Raw genomic sequence first — 21,584 nt, forward strand, 5'->3', positions numbered from 1 at the left:
TCGGTGGCAAAAAAAATGAAAATTGAGCATGCTTTTCATACCCCCCAACCCCTCATTCGGCCTTGGCAGGGGCGGGCAGAGTCAACCGTAAATTTCGCCACCAAACTTTGGAGCCCCTTTAATGTAAAGACGTTCTCGGCTTGTGTACAAACATACCAAAAAGATACAACATAATAATACATTCATAAATGAGATCAAAAGAAATAGTAAAGCACGGTGCAATTAAATACAATTAAAATATAAAACAAATTACAAGACCTGGGAAAAAATTAAAATAAAATTAAATGAAAAATTTCTAAATTAAGCTTATATTTAAGAATATACTTTGGTCATTGGTAATGTTGCTTGAGCTGGTGCAGGAAGAAAGGATAAATATCGCCAACATGATTATTGCTTAACAACGAAAGGCCTAATAATCCTATGGAATCATGAATGGTTAATTTATTCATGTAAGAGTGTTGTTAAAATTCTTCAAATAAAGGAAAAATGAATATGAAGCATTAAGTGAAAGTACACGAAATACCGAGGAATACCGACGAATACCGGGGTTCAAAGGGCTTTAAAGGCACGACTTATATGGTATGTTATGTCCAAAATTTTCCATGGTATTCCACGGTACACGCGAAATAATTGAGTTTGGTAAAATCTCCAATGTATTTATCTAAGGAAGTTGGAAATTTAAAGGAAAATCGTCCTGTACGTGTTATACCGAGGAATACCAGGTAATAACAGCTCCTCCCGTTATATATGTTCCAATATTTTATATAAAGTACCTTAATATATAGAAATTGAAAATACCCTTCGTTTCAAACTTAAGGGGCTCTTAATAGTCTTATGATGGTATTTTATGATATGCCCAACATTTTCCCTGATATTCCGCATACCAAGTTTAAAATTCGGGCCACTTTGTAAATTTCGAACTGCTTAAAAATTAGGCGTACAACCACGCAAAACGCGGTTGATACGTATACAAGGGCATGATATCTAGTCGGATACCAAGTTTGATTCCGGTTTTCCCCTTGGTTCTTGAGAAAAACCAAGTTCGGTAATTTTCCAATTTCTCCCTTTGGAAATCTCCGTGTTAACGAAATAAGATGCGGGTCAGTTTTTAAAATTTAATATGATTAAATATTGGGCGTACAATCATGCAAAATCCGGTTGATTTGTCTGCAAGGGCATGGAATCTAGTCGGATACCAAGTTTGGTTCCGGTTTTCCAATTGGTTCTTGAGAAAAACCAAGTTCGGTAATTTACCAACCTTTTCCTATGGAAATCTCCGTGTTAACGAAATAAGATGCGGGTCACTTTGTAAATTTCAAACTGCTTAAATATTAGGCGTACAACCACGCAAAACGCTGTTGATACGTATACAAGAGCATGGTATCTAGTCGGATACCAAGTTTGGTTCCGGTTTTCCAATTGGTTCTTGAGAAAAACCAAGTTCGGTAATTTACCAACTTCTTCCTATGGAAATCTCCGTGTTAACGAAAAAGTTGATGAAGTTATGTGTATATTATATATAGTTGATATGGCGTAGTTGGAAAGTGCGCCACGGAGTTGGCAAAGTATGTTTTCGTATGTAGCTTATAGAAATAGTATGTAGCTGGCAAATTAGGATCGTTCCAACACATACTGACTAATTAAATTTTTCCTTAAATGCATATTTTATTTTTATTAAACGAAAATTTTAAGTAACTATGGACAATAAAACCAAAAAGGAGTTGTTGGATGTTTTACAGCAAAAAGAATCAAAAATTCTAACTTACAGACATAAATTGCATGGTTCGTAATGCTTTGGCCTTCAACTGAAAGTGAAACCCTTAAGAGTAACTGAATGTTTTTTTCACTTGTCGCATCTTTTTAGATGTAATTGAAGCGTACAAAGGTGTTTGCAAAGAAAAAGAGGCACTAGAAAAAGGTTTACAAGCTTTAACTGGAACCAATTCCCAAGAAATAACCACAGATTGTAAAATAACTGAGGAAAATGAACCAGATACTGCCCTTGTAACTGCTGTAGGCTGATATGTAAGATTTCAATTATATAATTGAAACTAAAATTATTCATTACTAGGATAAATTAAATCCAGAAGAATTGGCAAACGATAAAATATCAACTCTTAAAGAAGCTTTGAGCACATTAACCAATGAAAAAATTAGAATAGAAAACTGCCTAATTTTGGAAAAGAAAAAACTTAAGGTTCTTAATAGGTTCAGTGTTATATACATAACCAGTGGCGTAGCCAGGGGGGACACTGTGGAACGTGCCCCTCCAAAACATATGGTTGTACCTACAAATCTTAATATTTTTCAACTTTTTTCAAATGTGTACCCCCCCCCCCCCCCACCACACCCTAACCAAAATCCTGGCTATGCCACTGTAAAATGCAAATAAGTTAAATAACCCTCTGTTAATATACAATTAATTTAATATTTTAGCAAGATTGTGAAATACTTCATAAGGATTTGAAAGAACAGAAAGAACAATATGAAAAACAAATTGAAAACCTTAATCAGAATATTCAAGAGGTTTATTTATAATTATTTATGGAAAATAAAATTAGATAGATTGTTAAACTATTATGAATAATTATAGCAAAAATGGAATTTAAGAATAGAACAAAATCAAAGAGAAGAAGAAAATAAAAACAATGCCCTCATGCTCAGAGAATTGCAATCACTTTTAACAAACGAAAGAAATGCCAATGACAAATTAGCTAAGCAGGTAAAGTCAGGTTACTCAATTTGAGGGGTGGAATTAATATTTTTTACATTGTAACAGGTTGAAAAACTGAAAAAACAAACTGAAAATGGTAGTAAACTGCTTGAAAAACAGTTGGAAGATTACAGAAAAACTGTTCTTGATCTGGAAACTGAATTAAATAGAGTCCACGAGAAGCTTAAACTGACTGAAAGTGCCATCATGAAGCCATCCCCACTTTTAGTAGAGTTAAAGAAAGAAATGACTGATATGAAGGTTGTCCATATTTTTGAAGGAATTATTAGAAGTTTTAGATCTATAATCTTACTTAAGTATTAAAATTTAGATGGATCACCAACATGCTGTTGTTGAGGAACAACGTAGAGCTAATAAGGCGGAAGAAAAACTAAAAAATTTGGCTCAGGGAAGTGAAGAAAGAGTTACGAGCTTAGAAATGAAAGTGGCAGAATTATCAGAGTTGATTGGAAACTACGATCGTTTGAGACAGCAAGATCAACAGGCTATAATAAAATTAAAAGTGTGTAAAAATTCTGTGATAATACTTCTGGTGATACTAATAATATAAAATTTCAGGATCGAGTAGCTCAGCTGGATCTAGAAAATATGGTTTTAGCCCAAGCTGCCAACTCACCAGACAGTGTTTTGGAAATTGAAGCTACAAAATTAGATCCTCAAGTTATTGTTGATAAAATAATGAAATTGAAGAATTTCCTGAAAATTGCTAATGAACAATCTGATTTTCCTGTGGATTTAAGTGGTAATTTGTTAATGCACTAATACCATTTGTCATTATAATAATTTAACCTATTTAAAATTGCAGAGGTTTTCAACACGAGTAATACTTTGCCCGAATCAGATATACATGCTCATTGTCATGAAGAATTAGAATCATTGAGAGAAGAATTTGAGCATTACAAAGCCAGAGCTCAGACAGTCTTGAAAAACAAAACTGTCAAAGTAAGAATTTTTTTCTCCAATAGGAATGATACCGATATTAATTTTTCTCCTTCCAGGATCAAGATTATTCTAAAGAAATGGAATCTTTATACAACCAAATTAGTGATTTGAAGTTAAAATTACAGTCAATGAAAGCACAATCGGAAAACAGTGATCAGTATCAAAATCAAATGGTCAATAAATTAAAATCAACTGTCCAAGACTTAAAACTGAAACACAGACACGAAATTAGTCAAATTGAGTCTAATCACGCCTCCAAACTAGTGGAATTAGAGCAACAAATGCAAAAACAAAGAGAGAGAACGTTGTCTTTGTTGCAAGAGAAGGATAAAGAAATTCAAGCTGTAAAGGATAATTTACTATCACATCCTTTTCTTCAAGTATGAAGAAAAACCTTTAACTTTGTTTTAAAAATTATTTAAACCCATTTTTTTTAAAGGCTTCTTTACAGGAATCCAGCCATCTATCAGAAAATTCTGAATCAGAAGGAGAAAACGTCAAAGTAGATACAGTGGCGGAAATGCTCTCAAAAACAATGGCTTCCAAAAAGGGAGAACAGAAGATTTTACATTATGTGCAAGAATTGGCCAGGAAAGATGTTGAAATTAGCAACTTGAGGAGAGGACGACATTTGTTAGAGAGTACATTGAGAGAGTTGCAATGTGTAGCAGCTACTAAGGAGGAAAAATTTGTTGAAGAGTTGGAATTATTAAGGACAAAATTATGTCGCTTAGAAAGTAGTCAAAATGAAAAAGGCATCAACATGGAGTATCTCAAAAATGTGGTCTTAAGATTTGTCTTATGCAAAGACATGGCAGGAAAAAATCACATGTTAAATGCGATTGCCGCTATTTTGCATTTTACAGCGAAAGAATTAGAGGAAGCTAAATTAAATTGATAAAGTTTCCTTTCTCAAATAAGATTTAGCATTGTACTTTTGTAATTAAATCTATGGAGAAATACTTTTAACCATACCCATACGTGTGACATGATATTATAATTAATAATTGCAAAAATTAATTTTTTTATGGGATGATTTCCTTAACTAACAAATAATCAAAGGCATTAAAATTTACAACTCTATACACATTTAATCCACATTATCAACACATGTATTTGTATGACTAAAATTTCAATAAATTTTGGATATTCAGAATTTAAATGGCAGCACATAGTGGCGCGATAACAAAATATGTGGGTACAATATTTCAATTTGATTTGCACGCTAATTACACATACTAAAGAAAGTGTTACTAATACACTTTACAGCACCACCTTTGGAATGGCAAGACATCTTTTTAAGACAAAATTAAATTGTTTTGGCAATTTTTTTTGTAGGTTAAAATAAAAAATGGCTAGATAAGTATAAGACTTTTGATAATGGTAAAGTGGCCCAAATTTAACCATTAAACACAAAAACAATGAGAAGTGTTAATTTTAAGCTATTGAGGTAATGTCAAATCCTCAAAACCTTTTCCTTTGATAGTCATGGAATGATTTCGGTGAAAACTAACAATAACTTTTAAATTACTGTTAAGTAGACCCCTATACGTAAAGGTTTGCAACATAATGAACAAAGACTCTTAGGTTAATGAAAAATGTTTGGTAGCTCGTTCTTATAATGAGACTGACTTAGATGTTGACTTAGGAAAAAAGGCACTGCGAAATAATAAATCACAACTATGAACTGGCTGGAAAGAAACCTGCTGGTGGGTTCTTGTTTAAGTCCTCTTGCATGTCCAAGGGAAAAAGACCCATAAATTTAAATCGTTCCCCCATTTTCTCAGGATTAACCAGCATGTCGTAACCAGAAGATATTTGTAGCTTTTGTTCTTCAGTAGTAGCCGCTTTTAACAATTTCTATTAAATTTTACCTTGGTTACAAAAATTTCTTAATAGAAATTAGTCACCTGTAAGCCCAAACGGTGTAACATAATTATATCGGTTTTGCTTGAATGAGCGATTTCAATTGAATGTTGGAGAAAACCTGTCATCTTTTATCACATAATAAAAGATATAAACTTTACAAAAAAGCATGTGGCTTGACCATTCCCTAAACACCTTTCTTCAAAGTTGTGGTTTAGGCTTTCAGGTAACAAAGTTATTTGAGGAAAGAGAAATGTAAACACTATACCTCTAATCTAGCTGCAATCTGCATATTCTTTAGAAATGTTTCTTGAGTAACAGGGCCAAAGACCAAAGCTAAAAAAAAACAATATCTTATATACCTAATCTAAAGATTTTGAAGTCAAAGTTAATGGCTAACCCTTATTTGTAACCATTTTCTTCAGATAAGAATAATCCACATCAGCAGTGAGATCAGCTGTACCAGGTTCACACAAGGGATCATGAAGAGCGTGTCGTCTAAATGCCTTTTAGAGACAAAACACTGTAAGCCATCATTAACAAACCTGAATTTTGTACCCTAATTACCCTAAATGTATCCATTTTTTCCCCATTATGACCATAATCAACTATAAGAGAACAGCCTCCATCTCGGTTTAATCTAGTAGCCATTTCTTGAACGTACACTCCACTTTCAGGACTGACTTCAATATGATCTCTTTTTTCTGAGGACTTAACAAAAACAGAACTAAATACCATAACCAAGAGGAAAAATGATTTGCTGTTGCTTTACATCTATAAAAAACTGGCTAGCAGGGGTAGGACCTCTTGAAAGAACATAGCGTAAGTGATGCTGACCAGGACCGTCATCTATGTCAACAAGAACCTCCCTCCAGCCCTCTGTAGTTTTCTGAAGAGGAATATTCAAGTTACTTCATATAGAAAATACTGATAGATGCAAATTACATTGTGGGGATGGAAGCTGTGAACACCTGAAACTTATGAACAGGAAGGGCGTCGAAGAATTCGTGGGTAATAGTGCAGGCAAATCCAGCAGGAACATCATCTAAATGATGATACCATGAGACAGGAACTCCGTGTTTGGTGATGTTTTCTTTGTAAGCAAGTTCCTCAGTGTTTAAGCCCTTCTTCAGCGACAGGTGTCGTTGGCTTTCGTCAGCCTCCATCACATCTTTTAAGACACTAACAGTTCCGCATAGTTTAAGCTCTTGCAACTGACTTAAATGAGGGCTAACTTCCACTAAATGCAAAGAAATTACTTCCATGGCATCGTTGAATTGAGAAAATATCTGAAATTTTTAAATTACTCATACAACTGGGGAAAAATGCTGACATTTTAAAATTATAATAAAACTGACTCTTAACATGTCATCCGACATTGTTCCCCTACCAGGTCCTACTTCAATAATATAGAATGGCTTTGGTTTTCCAGCTTTTATCCACTCATTTAAGAACCAAACTGCAACCAGCTGAAGTGAAAATTATAAAAAAAAATAATCTAAAATTCTCAAATTGAAAAGAATTTCAAGGTTTGTATAATTACTTCTCCAAGCATTTGCGATATTTCTGGAGATGTAATGAAATCCCCAGAGCTCCCAATAACATCTCTATGCATGTAATAGCCCTAAAACAAACATGACACTCAGACTTAATATATTAGAGGTAGTATCATAAACATACCGACATAGGATTAATTAACACTTCTTTCATATACTCTGCAACTGTCATGGGTCCTGTTGCCTTAATTCTAGCTCTCAACTGGTCCAACAACTTTGTTTCTTTCGACTTAACTTGGGTTTGAGCACAATATAGTCTTGGCTTCATCTCTTTAAGAAACAAACCTTTAGTTTCTAATTTTTTTGGAAATATGTGATGCCTTCAGTTACTCAAAAACAAAAAAAAAGCTCAGCTATGAGCAGCGAGAGTAAGCACATTGCATAAAAGACTTTATACACTTTCAATTTGAATGTCACAATTCTTATTGGATTGTCATCATAATAATTGACGTCATTCTGAAATTGCACTCGGAAAGAAACCATACCGCAGGTTGATATCACAATTATGTGATGATGCTTTAAGAAAGGCTTTTTGAACAGTTTTGAATTTCTGAACAGATCCATGGTTTCACTAACCTGCAGCTTGAAGCCAAGAGGCTCGTGACCTTTGCCTCGGGAGTGACCTTGAAAGGTTATGATATAACAACCTGCTGGTCCTAAATGCACTACTCATTTTCCTACTTAATTAGTTGTAGAAAGCTATACAAATATAGAAAAATTCCTAAAAAAGTTATTGACGAAAATAAAATATAATCTGTTTATTTAAATGTTTTGGGCATCCACAGTTCACGTTTCCCACTTTTGAGTAAAAACATGGGTATACAGGCCTTTGCAAATTAAGTTAAAATTTGGAATTCTTAATAAAAATGAAGAGCAATGAAAGCGAATAACTTACAGTTCAGTAGACAAAAAGAAACCTAAAACACATTCCAAACTTATTTAACAGCGCTGCCGCGATTAATTTAACCTTGAAAGCATTATTTAATCATCGAACAGAACAGCAAAGGTAAATTTAGTAGTTGCCACCACTGCCCACTTCTTAATATTCAGCCCTAACCAAAGTGTAGCTCGGAATTGGCCTTACACTGCTTGAGAGCCATAGAAGCACGATTGTATTGGGCGGGGACGTACCAGCTAGAAGGCTGCCATCAGAGTGCAATCGCGATAGTCGCGCCATCTCATAGAAACAATTTAAACTAAATAAGTAAATATGGTCACGTGGAATAACATAAAACAGATCGTAGGCAACGCATTAAAAACTTTTTTTATTTATCTGACATTATATTAAGTTATTTAAACAGCTTTAGGAAAATCATAAAAATCTCAAGAATCTACTATATCTACCGTGTCCCCCATAGAAATCTCATAGGTAACTAGAATGCTGCCGCCTACGGCCGAGCTTGACGCCAGTTCGCCTTGAACCTTCAGCCAATGAGAGGCCGTAGAGTGGTTCCGCCAAGGAGGATAATAATCCTCCTTGGATCCGCTACTATAGCGGGAGATAGGAGACGTCATTCTCTCTGGTGACATTAAATTCTTGGCAGAACCACTCTTTGAGCTCTGATTGGCTGAGATCTGGCTATCGTCTGCCACGGCATTTGGCCCATTTGCCAGTTACACGGCAGTATTCTAGTTACCTATGAGATTTCTATGGTGTCCCCCTTAAAGTCACACGTTAACTTTGCGCAATCATTGTAAGTCTGAAATACCACAAATCATCACAGTTTAACTAAATTTTAATTATTTCAGTGCGGTTTAAAATATGCCTACATGAGATTCCAAAATCTTGGTTTCAGCTAGGAGCAACAAACACAGCACTGCCCACACAAGGAGAACGCAACCCGTCAAAAGTCGTGGAGTTTCTTGTGTACGTTTTTTATTGGCTAGACGCTTTAGCGCCTGCTGCCGCCGGAAGGGGAAAATTCGGAAAGTGTCTTCCCCTTTCCGTAAGACGTTCATCGTAAAGGTTCGTCCAATGAAATTCGTACACAACCCTTCGGTAGCGTGTTTAAAGGCTAGCTGCGTTCTCCTTGTGTTTGTTGCTCCTAGGTTTCAGTGTCTTTTAAACTATCATCAGTATTAGTCATTGAGTTGGGAATAAATAGAGGTACAACTAAATCTGGCTGGCGCGGGACCAATTTCGTTCCATAAGGAGACTATATCAACTTTATCGTTCTACCGTGGCGGCATCTGTCTCTAGTGGTGGCAACTATATTGCAATTGAATTTTTTCGCGAATCTGATGCGAAATTGAAATTTATGATTTATCGTAACAAACAAACCTTTGAAGTTGTTTAAAACTAATTTTATTTTGTCAACACGATCCTTTTTAACTTAAGTTACGGTGAGTTACCTAATAATTATTTATTTTTAGCCATATAACTTTACAAAATATAGATGGCGCTACCGCCTAATTATAAAGATGAATTTCGTAGTCTTATCAGAACAGGTCATGCGTAACCATGGCAACCGAAATCGTTATTGTAATTCTAGCAGTATTATTCAGAATTCAATGGTATTAGTCAAGTCAAATTGAGTGGTTTCCGGTAGTTCACTTTTTCCGTAAGTTTTCTGAAATAACCTCTGATAAATAGGGAAACTAAATAACAATGACTAAAATCAATAAATTGGCATACTCTAGAAGATGTAAACAGCACCGTAACCAGGATTTGATTTCAGGGTGGGCACGCAATGGAAACAAATAAAAAAAAAAATTACATACAACCATACGGTCCAGGGTGGGCACGGCCCGACCGCCCCCCCCCCCCCTGGTTACGGCCCTGGATGTAAATATGCTTTGTTCTGGAATAGATATTTTTGGGAGCTCTTTCAAATTCTTGTTTTAATAAAGAAATTATTCATATTTCAGTTAGTTTTTTATTTCAGAATGTTTAGGGTAATTTTTACTTGTGTAGGTACAGCATTTGCTTTCAAATGGTGCCTTCCAGCAGAAAATGTTTACTACACACAAAGTCATATCATATGTAACATAATTACTCATAAGTATGCCTCTGTATAACATTTCCATTGAAAAAAATTCAATGAGACCTTGTTTCACGCGGAACATACATTAAGCGGACTCAAAAATGCAAAAATGCTTATAATCCTTACGCTATTGAAAAGGTTACCATGGAAATGAAATCATGTGATCGCGAGGCATGAACTAAACTTGACAAAGCCAGAAACGCGCGAGGAATTCTCACTACCTTCCGTTTCCCATCAGTAAAGTTGATTACGCGTATTTCGTCACGGAGTTGTAAGTGACGTAATTTACGTCATATCCCGTGAACAAGGTTTCATTAACGAAAATGCTTTTATGGCATACTTATGAGTGATTATGTTACATATGGTCATATGAAGTAATTGAAGATGGAGTCCAATTTTCGCGATTTACCGCTAAAACCCATTTTCCAAGTAATTCAGAATTTCTCAGAGGAAATCTTAGTGTAAAAAAATATTTTATTCCGAGATTATTATAAAATATTTACTATAATATTACATACTTATGAAATTAGAATTTTATTTCTTTCCCAGATCCCTCTTTACAAAGTGAAAAAGCGCAGTTTTTAACCATTTTTGCGGATAGGTTTTTAGACGCAAAATTTTAAACACGAAAAGACCGCCGCTGCGCACGACGTGATGCGCAGTGGATCGCCTTTTTTTTCCTCTTCGAAATTCGCGTCGTAGCCATGGCGACAATGTTTAATGCGTTTGTCAGATGGCGCGTACATCACGATTCCACCCTAATGTCAGCCTTCTAGCTCGCCTGTTTCCCTTGGGATTGGCGGGAAGGGCAGTGCTTCTAGTCTAATTTCTATTTCTATGTTGAGGGAAGAGTAAAAAGTATTCGAAAGAGAAGAAGAAATCTCGCAAACTTAGAGCAAATAGTTTGCATAACGGTTCGGTAAATTTTTTCGGCAAATAGTTTGCGCGATTACTCATCGAACGGTTCCGGACTGCCGAATAAGATTCAAGATTAAAGAAATGTTGACTTTTAAGCCCTTCCTCTTTTTTCAAAATTCGTTTTGATTCGATATTCCAGAAATATTTAAATTACCTTCAGCCAATAAGATATATTAATTTAAGTCACCGCCTTTCATCCGGGCTGGACAATAAGTGACGAAAACATAGGAGATCATGACAGGATATAGAAAAATAAACAGACGTGTTCTTCCGTTCGAACTGTCAAGGATAATGGTTAGATGTTTTTTAATGCATGTTTTATCACGCTAATTAAAAGGTTATTTCTTATTCAACTTAATTAAAAAACAGTTAATGTTGTTCTTTATAAAAATTATTCCATTTTGGTGCCAATTTAAATAAAAAAGGTATAGTAATGTCGTAAATTGTTAACTCTAGTAATCAGGGCTGTGCTTTAATTTTAAATAAAATGAAATGGTGTGATGTAATACCCAAACGGCAAGTAATTGAGTTATCATCTACATATATCTGTATTTAGAGGAGTATAAAAATGTTTTTCCAATCAGTGGTAAAGCTGCTAATTAACTAGTCAAACGTAACTATAACTAAACAAACTTTCAGTATTAGAGAAACAATATTACAAAAGTAATGCTCCTTATGCCATTTTAATTTGGAGCAAATTTTAATTATAATTATATTTTACATTTACAGATTATGAAATTTGAAGCATTATCTAAGAGAAACCGTACATGCATTTACAACCAACTATCAAACATCTTATGGTGCCATATAACTTGGAGAACAACCATAATTGTTTTATTATGCCTTCCATATGTTCAGAAAAGCAGTTCAAACAACGAAAATTCAGAAGAAAATTGTTTTTGTCAAGTATATTGCTCTTTTTAGTTACCATTATGACTATAATTATTATTTTGAATAAAATTTACTCTTTTATCCTAGCTTAAAGGTCAAATTGATGATTGCACATGCACTATAGACACATTAGACTACTTTAACAATAAGAAAATATTTCCAATGCTCCAAAAAATTTTGGTTAAAGATTATTTTAGATATTTTAAGGTATTATATTTAATTTGTATTTCACTTATATACAGATTTATATGCTTAAAATATTTATATTTAAGGTAAATTTAGAGAGGGAATGCCCATTTTGGGCTGATGATTCTACTTGTTCCATGAAAGACTGTTCTGTTCAATTATGTCCTGATGTAAGATTTAATTTACTTCATACAAATTGCAAATATATATTAATATTTCACTACCTTTAAAGGATAAGGTACCAATCGGTTTAAAAGGCTCCAGTAACTCACAAATTACACATAAGGTGAATAATGAAATTATTTTAATCATCAAAATCTTGTGAAAGATACTTAAATAATTTGTTGTAGTATTCTGAAGAGGCAGAAGATAAAAGCGTCTGCGATGGCAGTGATGATAAATTAGGGGCTGTAAATCGTACAATTAGGTATGAAAACTATAAAAACATTTTCTATTGTATAAAAACTAAAAATTACATTATTTCTAGTGATGAGACATTTAATGATTTTAAACGTTGGAGAAGCCACGATGACTCTCAGGATAATTTTTGTGAAATGGATGGTGAGTATCTACCTTTATTTATGGATATACTGAAACCCAGATAACAATTTTAAAATTTATAAAATTATGGAATAAACTTACATAACCTAAAATGAATATCATACAATTTTAAGAGGTAGGAATGTTTTTTTAAGATGTCATATGCGACACTATAGGAAGCAATAATGCTCTTTCTAGTTCTTGTATCAGTGAGTAATTAACTTTGCAGGAGACACACTAACCAACTTGCACATTTTTGAATGTGTTTTAAGTGGCTTTCTCACTCTTAACAAAAATAATATCCGCTTTAATAATACAAATAACAAAATATCACAGTTTACGTTTGTTAATTATATTCGCCACAAATTTTTACTAATACTATTAACTAAAATGTTTAATTTTTTGTTTATCTTCTTTTGTGTATATAGCTGATATATATTATTATAAGGCTCTTTATAATTATTCTTGTTGGTTGTGCAGACGAACACTCAAGCGATTCACACTATGTTGATTTGTTATTAAATCCCGAGAGATATACTGGTTACAAAGGAACATCTGCCCACCGAATATGGAAAAGTATTTATCAGGAAAATTGCTTTAGGTATACGTATTTTCATTCAATTTTGAATGTTAACCAACTAATTTTCTTGTTTAATTATAGGCCAGGGAAAGGTCTTGGACCATATTCAACTTCTAAAAATTTAAATGGTAAAAAATAATTTGAAACTAATTAATAGTTAATTAAACCTAAAATCCTAATTTATACTTTTTTAAGCCATGTGTTTGGAGAAAAGAGTGTTTTACAGAACTATATCAGGGATGCACACTAGTATTAACATTCACCTCAGCGCTCAATATTTTATACCAAGTAATAGAAAACCCCTGCCAATTAAAAATGAAAACCATGACGTAAAACATTTATGGCAATTTCAGGCAAAAATGCTTTCCAACCTGGCACTTGGGGTCCAAACTTAGAGGAATTTCAAAGGCGTTTTGATCCAAAACTCACAAACTGGGAAGGGCCTCAGAGATTAAAAAACCTATACTTTCTCTACCTTCTGGAATTAAAAGCTCTCGCTAAAGCAGCTCCCTATTTAGAAAATGAACATTACTACACTGGTAATAAGGAGGAAGACGTTTTAGTCAAAAAGACTATGATGGAATTATTGGATATAGCTAAGTTAGTAAAAATAATAATGAAGATGGAAAGACAAGAAATGCTAATTCATTCCATTGTTTTTTTATAAGGTCATTTCCTGATCATTTCAATGAAGAAGTCATGTTTTCTGATCAGAACCTTGAAGGACGGAAATTAAAGGAAGAATTCAAAAATCATTTCAGAAATATATCAAAGATCATGGATTGTGTTGGATGTTCAAAGTGCAAATTATGGGGAAAATTACAGGTATAAGTAGAAATATAGTTGGATTCATTAAGAACATAATGGTACGTATTTCTCAGGTTCGAGGGTTAGGAACTGCTTTAAAGATACTATTTTCTGGAGATAAATATAATTATGATATAGTTAACATGCGCAAGAGTAAATTCCAGCTAACAAGAGCAGAAATTGTTACTCTACTCAATGCATTTGGGCGGTAAGAAAATTCAATATGAACTATAATTTATAGGAAAGATATAATATTAATTTATAACTCTGTAGATTGTCAAACAGCGTTTACTATTTGGAAATGTTTAGACACTTGCTGCGCAAATCTTGAAATTAAAACTTTTACTGCCCTAAACCCACAGAGATAATGTATAAAAAATTATATGTACATGTTATTAGTTATACAACTGTCTTTACCACTTAAAAGAAAAATTATTTATAGATATTATTTATACACGTACTATCAAACCCCCAAAAGGAAAAGGGTTTTTGTAAATATTGTAATTTTTACAATGGAAATTTAAAAGATTATACTTCAAATTGTGTCCATTTTGGAATTTATTACAAAATGTTTAATAAATACACTTAACTTTCTTCATACAAATCTGAAATGACAGGGTTACTGTTAAAAGAGGAGCTAAATACTTCAGCTAGAATCTTGTCTGTCAATTTCCCAGATTCTGGAAACTCTGATCTCCTAACCTTGATTGTGTAACAAGCATTCTCTACTTTGTTCAAACTTTGTTTCAAAACCATAGTCTTTCTCCACACTTCCTTCCCAGCCACGTTACCAATAGAATAAAACCCTTCATACAGTGGCTTCATGAGTGCAGCCACTTTCAGAGGTTGCTCAATATTTCCCTGAGCCACACTATTAATGCAATTTCTCATTAACTCTCCAGTTAGGTCTGCAACCCCTAAAATATATTCCTGCTGTGGTAATGGCATTGTAACCACCGAAGACCCTTCAGAGTCAACCTATAATTATTTACCAATGTAAATGAAAAAAGGTTATCTTCCTATAAATAACAAAACTTACAGGGAAAATTAATTCTTTCCGAATATGGTTGATAGTTATCAAGGAACCGTCTCTTAAATAGGAGAGATAAGTTTTGGCTTCAACATATTCTTGAAGACCAGGAGAGAACGCTCTTACAAATTGGTAATAGTCCTCCCCGACCAATTCAAGAGCAATTTCTTTTAGATGGGTATTAGCTATTTCTTTTAACTTTTCATCAGCTTCTTTTATTATATCAGACTTGTTGGATTCCCTAAATAGAAAGATGGCATATACGAAATCAATAAGGAACAGCTAAAAACTAGAAACTCTCAAGACTAACCCAGTTATTCTGTGCAGTAGAAAAATGACTTTTTTACTTTCAAAAGTGACATCTCGTCCCCTCTTGACAATTCTTTCGTGTTTTTCATAACGTTTATCAAGATCCGCTTGATAACCAAGAAATGCTTGTAAAATTGGAGAGTCACCAATTTCATCTTTATTTCGAGGATTTCCTCTGCCCCTCTTAGAGTTCTGGCCTATCATGTCATTTTTACAATTAGTTATTAAAGCAGGATTATGGAAGTTAATTTTTCAGAATATTGTCACCTTGTCTGACTTTGGGTGGAGGTTGTTTGTCCAAATCAGCCATTTAAGATATTTTACAGAAATACTGAAAAACAGCATTAATGTGAAAAAATTTGTTATAAATATAAAGTTATTAAGACAGGCTTCATTGAAAATTAATATTATAATCTTTAAAATTACTATCACAGTTGTTATAAAATTTTATGTCATGAGGTTTTTATCCGTCTGATCATAGCAGTAATCTGATCTTTCAGACGTACATTGCACGTCAATGTTCCCAGTCCCAGTTTCGTAAAACCCCCTTGAGATCAATTTTTATTATCTATAATCAAAACCTTATAACTAGACATTGAATTACAGAGAAACATTTTCATTTCACTAACAATGTAAGTACTGTCTGAAAAACCAAGTGGTTTGGCGGATTTTTCAATATATGACTCTGCAAATTAAGTCTTCGATTTCCCAAGTTGCCCTAACCAGTTTTCCTCATTTAAATACTATAAAAATCCAATGAGACCATAATTTTTAATCTTATTCTTGACACATCTCAAATTTCCCAATAGATAATTGTTTTTCAAGATCACAATCTCTAGTCGGTAATGTGACCTTGAGAGTACAAAGTTTAAATATCTTTAGATTATAACTTTGGTTTACAGTGCTCAAATAACTTCAGATTAGTTACTGAACTCAATCGGTACACTACGTTATAATATTTGGGAATAAAACTATGAACGACACTGTATATAGAACGCGATCTTTAGGGGTTGCTGTGGAAGGTTTGCCTGACCAATATGCTGATGGAAAAGCTGCCAAAGTATGGGAGATATTTATTGGTGACAAAAATGATCGCACCAAACACTACAAAGACTTTTTCACTAACTTACTGAGAAGCAAAAATTGCAAACATATACTGGATGTGGCCTGTGGAACTGGGTAGGTAACATTCAATTCAAAGTTAAAAAAATTAAGTTATTTAATAATATTCGTATTTGAACAGTATTGACTCAATTATGTTAGTGGAAGAAGGTTTTAACATGACAAGTGTGGATGCCAGTGATAAAATGTTAAAATATGCCTTAAAAGAAAGATGGAACAGACGGAAAGAGCCACAGTTTGACAAATGGGGTTAGTATCTTAGGAATTTTCAATAACTATTTGTAAAAGCAAGCTTTTAACATGTTAAAATATATGATATCAGTGATAGAAGAAGCAAACTGGTTAACATTGGCTGATGATCTGCATAAACCTAAGGATGGATTTGATGCAGTTATGTGCTTAGGAAACTCTTTCACACATCTACCTGATAGTGACGGAAATCTGACTAACCAGAAAACAGCAATTACAAATTTCTATGAAATGATCAAACCAGGGGGTTACTTATTCATTGATCACAGAAACTTTGATTACATATTAGATACTGGGAAAACTCCAGCTAAAAGTATTTACTACAATGTAAATAGACCTGGCAAACTTATCTTTATAAAAATAGATGTACTGATAACATTGAACCTACCAAAAATTTTGCATTTGTCTCCAGAGTCGACATATCAAAGATATTCAAACATCAGTTCTTTACGTTAACAACAGGCCCTCGATGGTTGCTTTGGACTATCTAATGGACATATCTAGTCTACCCTCAAAATTTGATCGCACAGACAGTGAATTTACAAAGAAGGGCAGATACTCGGAGCCTGCAGAGTAAGTACATACAGTGTTCACATAACTGAATATTTACTAATTGCTATCCATATGTATTTGTAGTCACTTTAGATTATCTTACACTCCAATTCGTTTAAAACCATTTACAAATCTATTGATGGAGGTGTTTGGGGAATCGGCTTCTCATACTATATTTGGAGACTTTCAGCCTTTAAACAAAAATAGTGAAGCACCCGCATTTTATATACATGCCATCCAAAAGCAATAAGCAAAAATTAAATTAAATGTACAGTTTAATGTACTGAAAATTTTATATACCCATATTTGAATCATGATTACAAATACAACTGAAACATGACAAATGTATACTCATAAGACTACGACAACTGAATAAAATTTTCATATTTTATTATACTTAACAGATTCATTTGTGCATGATTGAGTATTACTTGAATAGTTACTAGGCACATGCTTATCTATTTTATTAATACTAGTACTACTACTGGTAGTTGTTCTAGTACTTAGTTCGCAATATCTATTTCTATAAGAACTATGTTGGTATTTCTCAATTGTCACAGATTTTTTTGACACATAACTGGAATAAGGTTTATTACAGTTTCTTTCATATTCATCTTTGTAATTTGATTTGTGACAATTTCTTATGGACTGCGAGGATATAAATTTTTTTCTTGAATGGTTCACCGATGGTTGCATTAAAGTGGATTTAATAACATTTGTTAAAAACTGCTTATTGGTTGATGGTATTTTTGGTTTGGCCCATCCATGAGCACCCACAGAATCAGCCCTAATAGCTGCCTTTTTAGTCTCTTTAATAATTTCTTCAATGGCTTGCTTTTCTAATGAAGCATCATCCATTTCTACTTAAAATTTTACCAAGAAGTACGTTTCATAGTAAATTAATTTAAGAGATAGTATTTGATTTTTCTCACCATTTTGGTTGTTATAAAAACTGTGACAGCATGCCTTAGTCCTAAAAATATTGGAAGTCTTCGAAAAATAAAGCGAAACTTACGATTTAAAACCACTTCGTTCAACACTTTCTTGGAGATTAGAGTTTATTTATTTTTTTACTAAAGAACAAATTTAAATCAACTATTGTAAACAATGTTAAAATATAATCCTAAGAGCTTATTTGCTTCAAGACACTTTCCACAGCAGACGATGCTAGAGGGGTCTCTTATTCGTTACTACGATTTCCAATCAGAAAATGCCCAATAAACCGTTGCCAAGGCGGTTGCTATGAGGCTACGACGCAGTTTTCTTCCAGTAAAAAACGGGTCGGCGACATGACGGAAGACAACACAACCACCGAAAATACAGATAATTTAGCGGTAATACGACTTTCAATGAATTTTTTTAAATATTTTTTTCGGTTTTGGTCAAATTTTTTCCCTTTGATACCATAACGGTTGGAAAATTAAAGTATTTCACTGAATTTTAGGTTTTTTAACTAGTAAAACTCTCTTCATTTCTCCTACTGTCATGGCGTCTACTCGATATCTTTCTGAAAAAGTGGTCACGTGATAGTTTCTTTCGAGTTTACCATGTGACCACTTTGCCCCACGTGGTTATTGCCTACAAACAATTCCATGTGCTCGTACTACGCGTTATCAATGACAAACTATTCAATTTTTACAGGGTCAAATAATAGAAGGATGTCGCTTACCAGTTTGTATGAGAAACACTGAAGACTGGCGTATGTTACATTATGAATAAAATTTCTAAATCTCAACCTGGTAATTTTGTTTAATATTTACACAGCCCTAGCTGAAGTTCTTAGCATCAAAGAATCCCCAAATCATGATACACACTATTATATTCACTACATTGATTGTAAGAATAATTATATTAAAATGTGGACGAAGTCTAATTTGTATTGTAATTAATTATTACTGATTATAATAGACAACAAAAGATTGGATGAATGGGTAACGAGAGACCGTTTAGATATTAGAAAAATTCAGTATCCAAAAAAAGAGGCAAAAACACCACTCAAAGATGTTAAAAATGGTTCTAGACCTTCATCCCCAGATAAAGAACTTGGGGTATAAAAATAATAATTTAATTTCATTATTGTTTTAAACATTTTTAAAAACCTTATCAATTTAATATTTCTTAAAAGGTTGTGCATGTCCCATCCCCCTCTGTGGTACCGCGCGCTATTATACCTGAAACACCCATACCTCCAGTGATTTCCACACCATCAGCCACTAAAGTAAATTAACTACATATTTCGCAGATTATAAGTATCCAATATTAATCATATTATATAATTTTAGAATGGTAGTGGACCACCCAAGAAAGCTCTATTTGGTCGAAAGAGAAAATTTCCCACAAATGAAGAAGTACACTATTGTTAAAAGCCACACGATTAATCAATATAAATAAATTTAATCCTTTCGGTTAAATGTATAGGCTGGACAGGACACAGTGGATGGGTCTCCTGGTCCCAGGACAACAGGAAGTATGGTAGCCCATCATGATGACCTTATTACTCGTATGAAGAACTTGGAAATGATAGAATTGGGCAGGCATCGAATCAGACCTTGGTACTTTTCACCGTACCCTCAAGAACTAGTGTCATCTCCCTGCATTTACTTATGCGAGTATTGCCTCAAATATATGAAATCCAGAAAATGTTTACAAAGGCATATAGTAAGCCTTGAACTTGATAAATTGAAATATTGTGTTAGAATTTCTAATATTCTTATTTACATAGATAAAATGTAACCTACGACATCCCCCTGGAAATGAAATTTACAGAAAAGCCTCTATTTCTTTTTTCGAAATTGATGGCAGAAAAAATAAAGTGATTAACACCCTTAATGCCTTCATTCAAATAATGGATAATATCACTGTCTATTTTCAGATTTACGCTCAAAATTTGTGCCTTCTTGCCAAATGTTTCCTAGATCACAAAACTTTATATTATGACACAGACCCCTTTCTTTTTTACATAATGACTGAGATGGATTCCAAAGGCTTTCACATTGTTGGCTACTTCTCAAAAGTAATATTTTGTTTTTTTTCTATATTGTTATAACATATATAGAATGTAAATTTTATTTTAGGAAAAAGAATCGACTGAAGATTACAATGTGGCGTGTATTCTAACATTGCCTCCTTATCAGAGGAAAGGCTTTGGGAAATTACTTATTGAATTCAGTAAAATAGCTTTAAGTAAACCCATGGTGGATGTGAACTAAAAAAAAATTATATTTCTTAGGCTATGAACTATCCAAATTTGAAGGGAAAACTGGTTCTCCGGAAAAGCCATTGTCGGATTTGGGACTCTTATCTTACCGCAGCTATTGGTCGGAAACTATCCTTGAAATACTGATCACTATGAACCCCACAGATGGAAATGAAAAACCTTTAATAACTATAAAGTACGTTTGTTACTAATTTTTAAATATACAGATTCACTGTATGATTTTTCTATTCACTTCGCAGTGAAATTTCTGAACTAACTAGCATAAAAAAGGAAGATGTCATTTCGACTCTTCAGTACCTCAATTTAATAAATTACTACAAGGGCCAATATATAATAACCTTGACGAATGATGTTATAGAGGCATTTGAAAGAGCCACTGCTAAACGACCACTTAGGATTGATTCAAAATGTTTACATTGGACACCTAAAGATTGGCCTAAAAGGGGAAAATGGTGACGATAGGCTTTTTTCATTAATTTCACACATTTTTTTTGGTTTTACAATTTTAGTTGATCCGTGATTATTTTTTGTTTTTAGTGAACCTGCCAAAAAAAACTGAATGGATATAGGATTTTATTTTTTATTAAATTTAGAATATAGCAAGATTAAGATTGGTTGCTTCATTAATGATACGAGTGATTCAAAGAAAAAGGGGTAGAATGTAGAATTAAGTGTGAATTTGTAACTAACGTTTACGTGAGAAATATTTAAGTGTGACTGAGTTAAATGTTACTTCTCGTAGTTTTTTCACAATCCTAGGCCTCCATTTAATGCTCAAGTTTAGAGGGGAAGGGGAATTAAAATGCCAACTTTATATTTAGCTTTAGTTTCATTCATAGCATAGCATTTTTATTTTCTCAACTGATAGGTGTGAGATAACACTTAAAAAATCTTTCATGATGATCAATTTTAATTTTTTCATGATCTCCCCGATACTGTGATAGGTATTTACCCATTTTTTCCCTCGCTTAACTTTATTAGAACTCTGTAAAAATGTAAATACTTTTTTGAACTTTTTTACCTTGTTTTTGACATATTTCAAGTCATTTTTTGTTTTGTTAATTAAATAAAATTTGTTGAAAGATGAAAAAGTAGGAATTC

The 21,584-nt window shown here is 33.3% G+C and overlaps 6 protein-coding genes across 17 annotated transcripts; 4 read left to right on the forward strand and 2 right to left on the reverse strand.

The window, feature by feature from the left end:
- Positions 1-1,610: 1,610 nt before the first annotated feature.
- GCC88 (GRIP and coiled-coil domain containing 88 kDa) lies at positions 1,611-4,834 on the forward strand. 3 transcript variants are annotated; one of them, XM_090180885.1, is made up of 11 exons: positions 1,611-1,782; positions 1,865-2,013; positions 2,072-2,197; positions 2,437-2,526; positions 2,594-2,722; positions 2,780-2,974; positions 3,045-3,236; positions 3,293-3,476; positions 3,540-3,676; positions 3,733-4,056; positions 4,116-4,834. In XM_090180885.1, the coding sequence occupies exons 1-11, from the start codon at positions 1,698-1,700 to the stop codon at positions 4,572-4,574; spliced, it is 2,070 nt and encodes a 689-aa protein (XP_090037011.1). In that variant the 5' UTR covers positions 1,611-1,697; the 3' UTR covers positions 4,575-4,834. The 3 variants fall into 3 exon arrangements, with proteins under 3 accessions (XP_090037011.1, XP_090037014.1, XP_090037012.1); XM_090180888.1 differs by having other exon boundaries at positions 4,128-4,834; XM_090180886.1 differs by having other exon boundaries at positions 1,865-2,004.
- Positions 4,742-8,105, reverse strand: LOC149936042 (protein arginine methyltransferase NDUFAF7, mitochondrial). 5 transcript variants are annotated; one of them, XM_090180889.1, is made up of 11 exons: positions 7,994-8,105; positions 7,675-7,797; positions 7,223-7,368; positions 7,086-7,166; positions 6,901-7,011; positions 6,514-6,831; positions 6,315-6,431; positions 6,110-6,253; positions 5,943-6,048; positions 5,811-5,878; positions 4,742-5,536 (listed from the first exon to the last, which is right to left on the reverse strand). In XM_090180889.1, the coding sequence occupies exons 2-11, from the start codon at positions 7,769-7,771 to the stop codon at positions 5,357-5,359; spliced, it is 1,368 nt and encodes a 455-aa protein (XP_090037015.1). In that variant the 5' UTR covers positions 7,772-7,797; positions 7,994-8,105; the 3' UTR covers positions 4,742-5,356. The 5 variants fall into 5 exon arrangements, with proteins under 5 accessions (XP_090037015.1, XP_090037018.1, XP_090037017.1 ...); XM_090180892.1 differs by lacking the exon at positions 7,994-8,105 and adding an exon at positions 7,429-7,614 and having other exon boundaries at positions 7,675-7,753; XM_090180891.1 differs by lacking the exon at positions 7,994-8,105 and adding an exon at positions 7,429-7,626 and having other exon boundaries at positions 7,675-7,748.
- A 3,052-nt stretch (positions 8,106-11,157) lies between these two features.
- On the forward strand, positions 11,158-14,524 carry Ero1L (endoplasmic reticulum oxidoreductin-1-like protein). Of its 3 annotated transcripts, XM_090154167.1 has the most exons (15): positions 11,505-11,520; positions 11,585-11,663; positions 11,730-11,906; positions 11,979-12,098; positions 12,164-12,247; positions 12,310-12,363; positions 12,428-12,504; positions 12,565-12,638; positions 13,098-13,218; positions 13,279-13,325; positions 13,393-13,485; positions 13,551-13,797; positions 13,866-14,022; positions 14,079-14,212; positions 14,278-14,524. In XM_090154167.1, the coding sequence occupies exons 3-15, from the start codon at positions 11,733-11,735 to the stop codon at positions 14,333-14,335; spliced, it is 1,440 nt and encodes a 479-aa protein (XP_090010293.1). In that variant the 5' UTR covers positions 11,505-11,520; positions 11,585-11,663; positions 11,730-11,732; the 3' UTR covers positions 14,336-14,524. The 3 variants fall into 3 exon arrangements, with proteins under 3 accessions (XP_090010294.1, XP_090010292.1, XP_090010293.1); XM_090154168.1 differs by lacking the exons at positions 11,505-11,520; positions 11,585-11,663 and adding an exon at positions 11,158-11,425; XM_090154166.1 differs by having other exon boundaries at positions 11,493-11,663.
- A 20-nt stretch (positions 14,525-14,544) lies between these two features.
- On the reverse strand, positions 14,545-18,485 carry Trax (Translin associated factor X). Of its 3 annotated transcripts, none has more exons than XM_090154173.1 (5): positions 18,282-18,485; positions 15,611-15,674; positions 15,345-15,540; positions 15,044-15,275; positions 14,545-14,982 (listed from the first exon to the last, which is right to left on the reverse strand). In XM_090154173.1, exons 2-5 carry the CDS (start codon positions 15,651-15,653, stop codon positions 14,590-14,592), a joined length of 864 nt encoding a protein of 287 aa, XP_090010299.1. In that variant the 5' UTR covers positions 15,654-15,674; positions 18,282-18,485; the 3' UTR covers positions 14,545-14,589. The 3 variants fall into 3 exon arrangements, with proteins under 3 accessions (XP_090010299.1, XP_090010300.1, XP_090010301.1); XM_090154174.1 differs by lacking the exon at positions 18,282-18,485 and adding an exon at positions 17,103-17,190; XM_090154175.1 differs by lacking the exon at positions 18,282-18,485 and adding an exon at positions 15,973-16,076.
- Positions 16,242-17,662, forward strand: Gnmt (Glycine N-methyltransferase). The gene is made up of 5 exons (XM_090154172.1): positions 16,242-16,522; positions 16,587-16,714; positions 16,788-17,041; positions 17,127-17,287; positions 17,351-17,662. The coding sequence occupies exons 1-5, from the start codon at positions 16,317-16,319 to the stop codon at positions 17,514-17,516; spliced, it is 915 nt and encodes a 304-aa protein (XP_090010298.1). The 5' UTR covers positions 16,242-16,316; the 3' UTR covers positions 17,517-17,662.
- On the forward strand, positions 18,476-21,555 carry Tip60 (Histone acetyltransferase Tip60). 2 transcript variants are annotated; one of them, XM_090154169.1, is made up of 13 exons: positions 18,481-18,600; positions 18,908-18,965; positions 19,031-19,102; positions 19,175-19,314; positions 19,392-19,484; positions 19,549-19,614; positions 19,685-19,924; positions 19,989-20,078; positions 20,139-20,279; positions 20,341-20,434; positions 20,496-20,658; positions 20,723-20,935; positions 21,021-21,555. In XM_090154169.1, the coding sequence occupies exons 1-13, from the start codon at positions 18,556-18,558 to the stop codon at positions 21,040-21,042; spliced, it is 1,437 nt and encodes a 478-aa protein (XP_090010295.1). In that variant the 5' UTR covers positions 18,481-18,555; the 3' UTR covers positions 21,043-21,555. The 2 variants fall into 2 exon arrangements, with proteins under 2 accessions (XP_090010296.1, XP_090010295.1); XM_090154170.1 differs by lacking the exon at positions 21,021-21,555 and having other exon boundaries at positions 18,476-18,600; positions 20,723-20,939.
- The last annotated feature ends 29 nt before the right edge of the window (positions 21,556-21,584 follow it).

This window comes from Leiobunum rupestre, chromosome 7 (genome assembly GCF_980474605.1).
Source record: "Leiobunum rupestre chromosome 7, qqLeiRupe1.1.hap1, whole genome shotgun sequence".
NCBI lineage: Eukaryota > Metazoa > Arthropoda > Arachnida > Opiliones > Sclerosomatidae > Leiobunum > Leiobunum rupestre.

Coding starts and splice junctions, on each gene's coding strand:
- Ero1L (XM_090154168.1), top strand. CDS start 11,733: ATGAAATTTGAAGCATTATCTAAGAGAAACCGTACATGCATTTACAAC. Junction 13,486..13,550: donor CGCTCAATATTTTATACCAA/GTAATAGAAAAC, acceptor TGGCAATTTCAG/GCAAAAATGCTTTCCAACCT. Junction 13,798..13,865: donor GAATTATTGGATATAGCTAA/GTTAGTAAAAAT, acceptor TTTTTTTATAAG/GTCATTTCCTGATCATTTCA.
- Tip60 (XM_090154169.1), top strand. CDS start 18,556: ATGACGGAAGACAACACAACCACCGAAAATACAGATAATTTAGCG. Junction 19,103..19,174: donor TTATATTCACTACATTGATT/GTAAGAATAATT, acceptor TGATTATAATAG/ACAACAAAAGATTGGATGAA. Junction 19,615..19,684: donor AATTTCCCACAAATGAAGAA/GTACACTATTGT, acceptor TTAAATGTATAG/GCTGGACAGGACACAGTGGA.
- Trax (XM_090154173.1), bottom strand. CDS start 15,653: ATGGCTGATTTGGACAAACAACCTCCACCCAAAGTCAGACAAG. Junction 15,541..15,610: donor TCCACCCAAAGTCAGACAAG/GTGACAATATTC, acceptor ATGACATGATAG/GCCAGAACTCTAAGAGGGGC. Junction 14,983..15,043: donor GGAAAGAATTAATTTTCCCT/GTAAGTTTTGTT, acceptor AAATAATTATAG/GTTGACTCTGAAGGGTCTTC.
- LOC149936042 (XM_090180889.1), bottom strand. CDS start 7,771: ATGAGTAGTGCATTTAGGACCAGCAGGTTGTTATATCATAACCTTTCA. Junction 7,012..7,085: donor TATCGCAAATGCTTGGAGAA/GTAATTATACAA, acceptor TTTTCACTTCAG/CTGGTTGCAGTTTGGTTCTT. Junction 5,879..5,942: donor GAAAATGGTTACAAATAAGG/GTTAGCCATTAA, acceptor GTTTTTTTTTAG/CTTTGGTCTTTGGCCCTGTT.
- Gnmt (XM_090154172.1), top strand. CDS start 16,317: ATGAACGACACTGTATATAGAACGCGATCTTTAGGGGTTGCTGTGGAA. Junction 16,523..16,586: donor GATGTGGCCTGTGGAACTGG/GTAGGTAACATT, acceptor GTATTTGAACAG/TATTGACTCAATTATGTTAG. Junction 17,288..17,350: donor AGATACTCGGAGCCTGCAGA/GTAAGTACATAC, acceptor ATGTATTTGTAG/TCACTTTAGATTATCTTACA.
- GCC88 (XM_090180885.1), top strand. CDS start 1,698: ATGGACAATAAAACCAAAAAGGAGTTGTTGGATGTTTTACAGCAAAAA. Junction 2,723..2,779: donor ATGACAAATTAGCTAAGCAG/GTAAAGTCAGGT, acceptor ACATTGTAACAG/GTTGAAAAACTGAAAAAACA. Junction 3,237..3,292: donor AGGCTATAATAAAATTAAAA/GTGTGTAAAAAT, acceptor ATAAAATTTCAG/GATCGAGTAGCTCAGCTGGA.